At 31.9% G+C, this 11,099-nt stretch overlaps 1 protein-coding gene across 1 annotated transcript; it reads left to right on the top strand.

Annotated features, from left to right (window-relative positions):
• The first annotated feature begins 918 nt into the window (after positions 1-918).
• On the top strand, positions 919-8,958 carry LOC145254613 (uncharacterized). Its single transcript, XM_080113225.1, has 2 exons — positions 919-1,017; positions 8,398-8,958. The coding sequence occupies exons 1-2, from the start codon at positions 919-921 to the stop codon at positions 8,956-8,958; spliced, it is 660 nt and encodes a 219-aa protein (XP_079969351.1).
• The last annotated feature ends 2,141 nt before the right edge of the window (positions 8,959-11,099 follow it).

Below are 11,099 nucleotides of genomic sequence, written 5' to 3'. Positions count from 1 at the left end.
ATAAGGCCACCATTCGCCCATGTATGGAGTATTGTCGTCACATTTGATCTGGTGCATCTGATATTAGTCTCTTGCTCCTGAACAGGGTTCAAAAGATAGTCGCTAACCTGATAGGTCCTGATCTATTATCTAAGCTTCAATCTCTGTCCCATCGATGAAATGTCGCATCCCTCTGCCAATTTTACAAGTATTTTAATGGTGAATACTCCGACGAACTACAAGCACTTGTATCCCCCCCGACGTAAATATGCCCGACAAACCTGACAAGCAGCAAGATCCCACCCCTATACAGTAGAGATCTCTGGATGTAAGAATGTCTTTTATTCCAATAGTTTCTTCCCCCAGAACTGCTAGACTTTGAAACTCCCTTCCAGGATTCTGCTTTCCCAACTTTACTGACATGCAGAAGTGCAAGTGTAAGTGCATCCTGCTGCTCATCTCCCTACATAGTATCCCTGCAACTTATGTCCCCTATAGTAACCCCCTACATCAAAGTGGCACTGTGCCTTGCTTGGGGTGAAGATGGATATATATATATATATATATATATATATATAGTAACTTATAAAATATATATGGCGATGATATATATATATATATATATATATATATATATATATATATAGTAAGTTATAAAATATATATGTAGCTTAATCGCCATATATATTTTATAAATTACTAACTAGATCTACCTACGTATTGAGCACTTTTGAAGTAAATACTTAAAGTTTACGCATAAATTTATACTTTCGTATATTAATTTTATGTGAGTAAATGAAGTATATATATATATATATATATATATATATATATATATATATATATAAAATACGAACATGCTTGCATATTTGGGTGTGCTCATCATCATAAGCCTGATGGTCTAATTCTTTTATTGCAGCAAATTGTGTTGTGTTAAGCATGACGTCAATTAGATGTGCCAAAGTGGGTGCAGGTTGGCATCTTAGAAATCTGAACATGTCAAAAGAATGGATTGAGGATGCGACAGTATTCCTCTCGGTAGAAAGGGCACCTTGAAGCTGCAGGGGCAACCCTAACACTGTGATGAAAATGGAGTGGGTTTCTGTTTTTAGCTTTCATTTAACAAAATGGCTAATTCTACTTCAAATTTGACCTTTGAGAAAACAAATGTCGAATTTGCAATTTTTTGGCTCTTTCAATAGTTAGAGTGTCTCAAAATATCAGACATTACCAAAATATTTCGTTTAGGTGAGCCTAGAATAATAAAAAGAAATTAATGATGGAAATATTACAGCTATATTATGCGTTTCGGTTGCATTTTCTTTCGTGTTTATTACCGGTTCCTCTTCTCTACCCAAACGTTTTATGATCAGAAACATTTGCACCAAAAAATATTTGGTCTTAAGTATATCTAATGATTGTACTTACTATATACGAGGGCCCTGTCGGTGGGGCATTAGAATACGCCGACTGCCCCCCCCCCTGCAGAGGGTAAAAGTCCCTCAATGGGGGTCCTGGATATGACCTTAAACTATATCCAGTGGTGAGGCCCCAGCTTGTGGGCTTTGGGGAGTGTGGAGCCACCCTTTAATTACCATTCCTCCCAGGTCCACTCTGACCTAGAGTGGTAGTATCTGTTAGGGTCCCAACTATGGGTTAAATAGAAACCAACGTGAAAACAACAAATATATTCTATTAAAAAATTTTTTCTTCAAAATCTGTGGATTCGGCATTAAATAACCCGGAAAGGGTTGATATGTCGTAAAACAAAACAACCAACCAACTATACACGAGAGAGAGAGAGAGAGAAAGAGAGAGAGAGAGAGAGAGAGAGAGAGAGAGAGACAGACAGACAGACAGACAGACAGACAGACAGAGAGACAGACAGAGAGGAGGTTGATATTGGATAGATGCTAGCAGCTCCATAATTCAGTCCCTTACAGTTAACATTTGTAAGCACTAAATTGTGGATATTTAATGAATAAAAAATGCCGTAATATTAAAACTAGGACATTAAATGGCTAAATAAAGTGTTGATATGCCGTACAATTGTCATTTAATAACCAGGCTACAATTGTACGGCATATCAACACTTTATTTAGTCATTTCAATTTATTAAAATCATTAAATGACTAAATAAAGTGTTGATATACCATAAAATTGTTGCTTGGTTATTCAATAGCTAAATAAAGTGTTCCTATTTACAATGCCTCTCCACGGGACAGAGTTAGACACCAGGGTCGTTTTTTAATGTGGAGAAAAGGAACTAATAAAGTGTTGCTATGCCGTAAAATTGTTGCTTGGTTATCAAATGACTAAAAAAAGTTTTGATATGGCATAAAATTGTCGCTTGTTTATGATATGACTAAATAAAGTTTTGATATTCCGTAAAGTATTGTTTGGTTATTAAATGGCTATATAAAGTTTTGATATGCCGTAAAATTATTACTCTATTATCAAATGACTAAATAAGTCGTATATATTCCGTACAAGTTTTTGCTTTGTTATCAAATAATTAAATAAAGTATTAATGTGTCGTAAAATTATTGCTTTGTTATAAAATGACTAAATAAAGCGTTGATATGTCGTAAAATTATTGCTTTGTTATCAAATGACTAAATAAAGCGTTGATATGCCGTAAAATTGTAGCTTGGTTATCAAATGACTAAAAAAAAGTTTGGATATGGCATAAAATTGTAGCTTGATTATCAAATGACTAAATAAAGTATTAATGTGTCGTAAAATTGTTGCTTGGTTATGACATGACTAAATAAAGATCTGATATGCCGTACGATTGTTGATTGATTATCAAATGACTAAATAAAGTATTAATATGCCATAAAATTGTTGCTTGGTTATCAAATGGCTAAAATGTTTTGATATGGCATAAAATTTTCGCTTGGTTATGACATGACTAATAAAGTGTTGATTAGCCGTAAAATTGTTGATTGGTTATTAAATGTCTATATAAAGTTTTGATATGTCGTAAAATTATTACTTTGTTATCAAATGACTAAATAAAGTTTTGATATGCCGTAAAATTGTTGCTTGGTTATGACATGACTAAATAAAGTGTTAGTAAGCCGTAAAATTGTAGCTTGGTTATTAAATGTCTATATAAAGTGTTGATATGCCATAAAATTATTACTTTGTTATCAAATGACTAAATAAAACGTTGATATGCCTTAAAATTATTGCTTTGTTATCAAATGACTAAATAAAACGTTGATATGCCTTAAAATTATTACTTTATTATCAAATGACTAAATAAAACGTTGATATGCCTTAAAATTATTACTTTGTTATCAAATGACTAAATAAAACGTTGATATGCCGTAAAATTATTACTTTATTATCAAATGACTAAATAAAACGTTGATATGCCGTAAAATTATTACTTTGTTATCAAATGACTAAATAAAACGTTGATATGCCTTAAAATTATTGCTTTATTATCAAATGACTAAATAAAACGTTGATATGCCTTAAAATTATTGCTTTATTATCAAATGACTAAATAAAACGTTGATATGCCGTAAAATTATTGCTTTATGATCAAATGACTAAATAAAGCGTTGATATGCCTTAAAATTATTACTTTGTTATCAAATGACTAAATAAAAGGTTGATATGCCTTAAAATTATTACTTTATTATCAAATGACTAAATAAAACGTTGAATATGCCTTAAAATTATTACTTTGTTATCAAATGACTAAATAAAACGTTGATATGCCTTAAAATTATTGCTTTATTATCAAATGACTAAATAAAACGTTGATATGCCTTAAAATTATTGCTTTGTTATCAAATGACTAAATAAAACGTTGATATGCCTTAAAATTATTGCTTTGTTATCAAATGACTAAATAAAGCGTTGATATGCCTTAAAATTATTGCTTTATTATCAAATGACTAAATAAAACGTTGATATGCCGTAAAATTATTGCTTTATGATCAAATGACTAAATAAAACGTTGATATGCCTTAAAATTATTGCTTTGTTATCAAATGACTAAATAAAGCGTTGATATGCCTTAAAATTATTGCTTTTCTATCAAATGACTAAATAAAGCGTTGATATGCCTTAAAATTATTGCTTTGTTATCAAATGACTAAATATAACGTTGATATGCCTTAAAATTATTACTTTGTTATCAAATGACTAAATAAAGCGTTGATATGCCTTAAAATTATTGCTTTGTTATCAAATGACTAAATAAAGCGTTGATATGCCTTAAAATTATTGCTTTGTTATCAAATGACTAAATAAAACGTTGATATGCCTTAAAATTATTGCTTTGTTATCAAATGACTAAATAAAGCGTTGATATGCCTTAAAATTATTGCTTTGTTATCAAATGACTAAATAAAGCGTTGATATGCCTTAAAATTATTGCTTTGTTATCAAATGACTAAATAAAACGTTGATATGCCTTAAAATTATTACTTTGTTATCAAATGACTAAATAAAACGTTGATATGCCTTAAAATTATTGCTTTGTTATCAAATGACTAAATAAAACGTTGATATGCCTTAAAATTATTGCTTTGTTATCAAATGACTAAATAAAACGTTGATATGCCTTAAAATTATTGCTTTGTTATCAAATGACTAAATAAAACGTTGATATGCCTTAAAATTATTGCTTTGTTATCAAATGACTAAATAAAACGTTGATATGCCTTAAAATTATTGCTTTGTTATCAAATGACTAAATAAAGCGTTGATATGCCTTAAAATTATTTCTTTGTTATCAAATGACTAAATAAAACGTTGATATGCCTTAAAATTATTGCTTTGTAATCAAATGACTAAATAAAGCGTTGATATGCCTTAAAATTATTGCTTTGTTATCAAATGACTAAATAAAGCGTTGATATGCCTTAAAATTATTGCTTTGTTATCAAATGACTAAATGAAGCGTTGATATGCCTTAAAATTATTGCTTTGTTATCAAATGACTAAATAAAGCGTTGATATGCCTTAAAATTATTGCTTTGTTATCAAATGACTAAATAAAACGTTGATATGCCTTAAAATTATTACTTTGTTATCAAATTACTAAATAAAACATTGATATGCCTTAAAATTATTGCTTTGTTATCAAATGACTAAATAAAACGTTGATATGCCTTAAAATTATTGCTTTGTTATCAAATGACTAAATAAAGCGTTGATATGCCTTAAAATTATTGCTTTATTATCAAATGACTAAATAAAACGTTGATATGCCGTAAAATTATTGCTTTATGATCAAATGACTAAATAAAACGTTGATATGCCTTAAAATTATTGCTTTGTTATCAAATGACTAAATAAAGCGTTGATATGCCTTAAAATTATTGCTTTGCTATCAAATGACTAAATAAAGCGTTGATATGCCTTAAAATTATTGCTTTGTTATCAAATGACTAAATAAAACGTTGATATGCCTTAAAATTATTACTTTGTTATCAAATGACTAAATAAAGCGTTGATATGCCTTAAAATTATTGCTTTGTTATCAAATGACTAAATAAAGCGTTGATATGCCTTAAAATTATTGCTTTGTTATCAAATGACTAAATAAAACGTTGATATGCCTTAAAATTATTGCTTTGTTATCAAATGACTAAATAAAGCGTTGATATGCCTTAAAATTATTGCTTTGTTATCAAATGACTAAATAAAGCGTTGATATGCCTTAAAATTATTGCTTTGTTATCAAATGACTAAATAAAACGTTGATATGCCTTAAAATTATTACTTTGTTATCAAATGACTAAATAAAACGTTGATATGCCTTAAAATTATTGCTTTGTTATCAAATGACTAAATAAAACGTTGATATGCCTTAAAATTATTGCTTTGTTATCAAATGACTAAATAAAACGTTGATATGCCTTAAAATTATTGCTTTGTTATCAAATGACTAAATAAAACGTTGATATGCCTTAAAATTATTGCTTTGTTATCAAATGACTAAATAAAACGTTGATATGCCTTAAAATTATTGCTTTGTTATCAAATGACTAAATAAAGCGTTGATATGCCTTAAAATTATTGCTTTGTTATCAAATGACTAAATAAAACGTTGATATGCCTTAAAATTATTGCTTTGTTATCAAATGACTAAATAAAGCGTTGATATGCCTTAAAATTATTTCTTTGTTATCAAATGACTAAATAAAACGTTGATATGCCTTAAAATTATTGCTTTGTTATCAAATGACTAAATAAAGCGTTGATATGCCTTAAAATTATTGCTTTGTTATCAAATGACTAAATAAGGCGTTGATATGCCTTAAAATTATTGCTTTGTTATCAAATGACTAAATGAAGCGTTGATATGCCTTAAAATTATTGCTTTGTTATCAAATGACTAAATAAAGCGTTGATATGCCTTAAAATTATTGCTTTGTTATCAAATGACTAAATAAAACGTTGATATGCCTTAAAATTATTACTTTGTTATCAAATGACTAAATAAAACATTGATATGCCTTAAAATTATTGCTTTGTTATCAAATGACTAAATAAAACGTTGATATGCCTTAAAATTATTGCTTTGTTATCAAATGACTAAATAAAGCGTTGATATGCCTTAAAATTATTGCTTTGTTATCAAATGACTAAATAAAACGTTGATATGCCTTAAAATTATTACTTTATTATCAAATGACTAAATAAAGAGTTGATATGCCTTAAAATTATTGCTTTGTTATCAAATGACTAAATAAAGCGTTGATATGTCGTAAAATTGTAGGTTGGTTATCAAATGACTAAATAAAGTAATGATATCCCATAAAATTGTCACTTGATTATGACATGACTAAATAAAGTGCTGATATGCCGTAAAATTGTAGCTTAGTTATCAAATGTCTATATAAAGCGTTGATAATGCCTTAAAATTATTGCTTTGTTATCAAATGACTAAAATTTTTGCTTGGTTATTAAATTCTATAGAAAACGTTGATATGCCGTACAATTGTAGCTTGATTATCAAATGACTAAATAAAGCGTTGGTATGCCGTGATTATTGTTGCTTGGTTATCAAATGACTAAAAAAGTTTTGATATGCCATGAAATGACATGACTAAATAAACTGTTGATATGCCGTAAAATTGTTGTTTGGTTATTAAATGTCTATATAAAGTTTTTTTTTTTTTTTACATAGGCATCACCACATTATCAAGGCCCAGAGGCCACTCAAGGATAAGGGTTAAAGAGTGTGCAGTAGAAATTGGACAATATAGTAATCATTAGTAATGAAAATTTGGTAAATTTGATAACTTATATGGAACGGCTCATCAAGAACTTATTTACTTTAGACTTGAACACAACCATATTGTAGTCAGCCGGAAAGCAGGAAAACGGAAGACAATTCCACAGGCGTGCAGTTCTAAGAAAGAAGCTTTGTTCATGGAATCTACGCTTAGGTTTAGGCACAGATAAAGAGTGGGGGAAATTATTGATAGTGTTTACAGCTAGACGCGTGTTTCTTGTGAAAGTTTGGCGAGGGGGGACCATAGATTGAAGCTCAGTCGAACACTTTCCATTATTAAATGGCTAAATAAAGTGTTGATATGCCGTAAAATTATTGCTTTTTTATTAAATGACTAAATAAAGTGTTGATATGCCGGTCATTCACAATACAGGTTTATGCATGGTTCAACAAGAGGATGAGGAGTTCCTTCTGCCACGTGTGGTTTCATGATTCAAAAAAAATATTTATTGCATAAAAACATTTTGGCAGTAAAGGGTTAAGTTAGCCATTTAAATTTAAGAAGTAAATAACTAGCTATAATTACATTAGTCTCTCTCTCTCTCTCTCTCTCTCTCTCTCTCTCTCTCTCTCTCTCTCTCTCTCTCTCTCTCTTCTGTGTAAATTCTCCGCAAATAAAACCTTCAAGAAACTCTCAGCAAACGTTTCCTGTTGTTACCTTCTTCATGAAAAGAAGCGGAAAGCACGTGGAAGACTAGCACATATAAACACCCGCATGTATGTATAAAGACTTTTATTTTGTTATTGAAAATGTTATAATAATAATATTATGGTTAAACTAACAATTTCTTGGGTAAATTCGACACACTGCTGTCAAAACTTCCAACTCCACAACTCAACACTCTTTCAAGTTGGCTTGCGCATGCCTACTACGCTGTTCCCTTCACGTCCGCGTTTATTTACCTGTTTTACTTGCTTAGAAACATCGACAGTCTGCGTCCATCACGTGACCGTCAATCATAAAACCAACTGGTTGTCGCCCTTTTAACCTTTCTTTCCTTTCCTTTTTTTTTTTTTGTTGTTACACGACCGACCCTTTGAATCACGCACCCATGCTAGGCAAGTAAGATTTTCCCTACAGATAGTTCTGTTAAGTTCTAAATAATGTATTATTTGCCCACTGCTGTTTCTCAATCTGCAATTTTCTGCAGGATAACACTCACTGTCTGCAGGATAACACTCACTGTCTGCAGGATAACACTCACTGTTTGCAGGATAACACTCACTGTTTGCAGGATAACACTCACTGTTTGCAGGATAACACTCACTGTTTGCAGGATAACACTCACTGTCTGCAGGATAACACTCACTGTTTGCAGGATAACACTCACTGTTTGCAGGATAACACTCACTGTCTGCAGGATAACACTCACTGTCTGCAGGATAACACTCACTGTTTGCAGGATAACACTCACTGTTTGCAGGATAACACTCACTGTCTGCAGGATAACACTCACTGTTTGCAGGATAACACTCACTGTCTGCAGGATAACACTCACTGTCTGCAGGATAACACTCACTGTTTGCAGGATAACACTCACTGTCTGCAGGATAACACTCACTGTCTACAGGATAACACTCACTGTCTGCAGAATAACACTCACTGTCTGCAGGATAACACTCACTATCTGCAGGATAACACTCACTGTCTGCAGGATAACACTCACTGTCACACTGTAAAGCTACTCGAGTTATATTTGGATGACAACTAAATCAAGATTATAAACTGGTCCATGCAGAGCCGGATATGAATCAAATGGAAATATTTTGAAGATACATGGCGAGAGATCAAAGTGAGAAACTGGAAACCATATGAGAACATTAAAGTCCTCAAGAACTTTTCAAGATCTTTGCTGAAAATTACCATCTATTGATTGATTCCTGTGGCAAAGATTTTTACCCTAAATATGAACAATATACGTATTCTTAGACTTTTTAGTCCGTTTAAAACGTGCAAAAGTTTAACTTAGAATGTGTGCGTTTTACCAAATTGGTATTCGAATATGGTTAAATTTGTGCTCATTTTTTTGCATTAAATACTAATCCTTAACTGTGCATTGAATGGATCTCCCACAACACCAAAGCCAGCCTATCGCCACCATCTACGAAGTATTCGCCGAGATCCTTCTCACCAGTGCTTGTGGAAAAGGCATACTTCCAGTTGTGGACCCGTATCAAGATGGTGATTGAGACTGAAGACGGCTACATTGAATAGATGTCAGCTCTACTACAAAATCAAGTTACCTGAATTGATTTTTTCAATAAAACTTTTAAAACAAATCTTTAATGTTGTTTTCTTTAGGGCGACAACTTTATCATTCCACCCTCTGTGTGTGTGTGTGTGTGTGTGTGTGTGTGTGTGTGTGTGTGTGTGTGTGTGTGTGTGATAAGGCTTATGCGTTTTCTAACTTATATGCGTTAAGAACTCACAAAAGACATAACTCATATGTGTCTGTGGGATATCCCACATTGACAGAAAAAATATCAGATTTCATTGATTTATTCACCAATAAAAAGCAAATTCTGATAATTTTAGGCCTAATTCTTCGCAGCAGGATGTCGGATCAATTTTGATGTACTGCTCCGTTACACTTCTGTATTCAATGCCGTTTCAGTCTGCAGAAAGATCAGTACATTTCATTGATTTCAATCCATATGGAAATGGGTTAAATGTTGAAGCATGGATGAGTTATTTCAGGTTAAGCGTTTGATCGTTTTACGAATCTAGCGGAGCGAAAACAACCGATCCTTAATAGTCAATGCAATCATCCATGCGTGTACATGCCGTGATACTTATTTTCTATTAGCCTCGGTGCCCGGCGTTGCCCGGATGTTTGGAGATGTTTGTTGAGCAAAAAACAAAAAAATTGGTAGTAGGCAGGCAGGCTCTAAGCCGTACCATGAAGGAAGAAAAGAACATGAAAAAAAAACAAAAGTCAGGTCTTAGCTGTTGCGTACATCGCCAAACCAGAAGTGGTGAAGGTATAAATTAAGGCTAGTCAACCGAAAAGAGGGGATGACTTTCGAAAATATCGGCGAAAAAAACGTCCCTACTTGTAGAAAAGTGCCCAGTCGAAGGTGAAGGAATTAATGTTTTTAGCCAATTTCTCGATATTTGTCGTCCAAAGGGTCGAGCTTCAAAACGATACCGATCTCATGAAAATCCGTCGCCTCTGTCGAAAGTTTTAGGTAAACATACATACATACAAATATACATTTAAACAGACAGGTGAGATTTATATCATAGATTATGCGACTTGCTAAGGTGTGGAAATTCTTGCTGAAATTATATTTTATGTAATTATTTTTTCTAACTTTACAACCGGTGACAGGGAAAAGTAATCTACTCAATCAATTAATATTGTCTTTATTTTCAGATAAGATATTCGAGGGAGCTCCAATCTCTGGTTTTCCCTGTAAAGCAATTACAATAAAAAGTAGCTGCAACCGCATATGTATACGTGTAACTAAACAAACTTTTTATGAACAAAGTTTATTTTCAAGCACTCCCATCACAATAACGTGGGACTGCGTCTCAGTTGACATGAACATTTTTAATGTTAACATCTTTTTAAATACTAAAAATTTTGTCCATTCAAATCTTTTCAAGTTTCGTCTGATAATCTCATTAAGCTTCCTTTTCAATTAGTTTTTCTTGGGTTGAATGTTAGATTGTGATCAAAAATAGAGTAAAGAGTTTGTGAGGCTTATTCGTCTTTTTCATGCTCCTCCTCCTCCTCCTCCTCATCCTCCTCCTCCTCATCATCATCATCATCATCATCATCATCATCATCGGTTTACCATCAATTTTACATGTTTTTAGAAACTGACTTCCAAACTATTCTATCTCCGG

The sequence above is a fragment of the Euprymna scolopes genome, chromosome 30 (assembly GCF_053919585.1).
Source record: "Euprymna scolopes isolate OS-2025 chromosome 30, ASM5391958v1, whole genome shotgun sequence".
Classification (NCBI taxonomy): Eukaryota; Metazoa; Mollusca; class Cephalopoda; order Sepiida; family Sepiolidae; genus Euprymna; species Euprymna scolopes.
Note: the sequence above shows the minus strand (reverse complement) of the source record. Positions and strands in the feature narration are given on the sequence as shown.

Bases quoted from the DNA above. Each gene is read 5' to 3' on its own strand.
- LOC145254613 (XM_080113225.1), top strand. From the start codon at position 919: ATGACGTCAATTAGATGTGCCAAAGTGGGTGCAGGTTGGCATCTTAGA. The intron at 1,018-8,397 runs GTAGAAAGGGCA...AATTTTCTGCAG, and splicing joins ATGCGACAGTATTCCTCTCG to GATAACACTCACTGTCTGCA.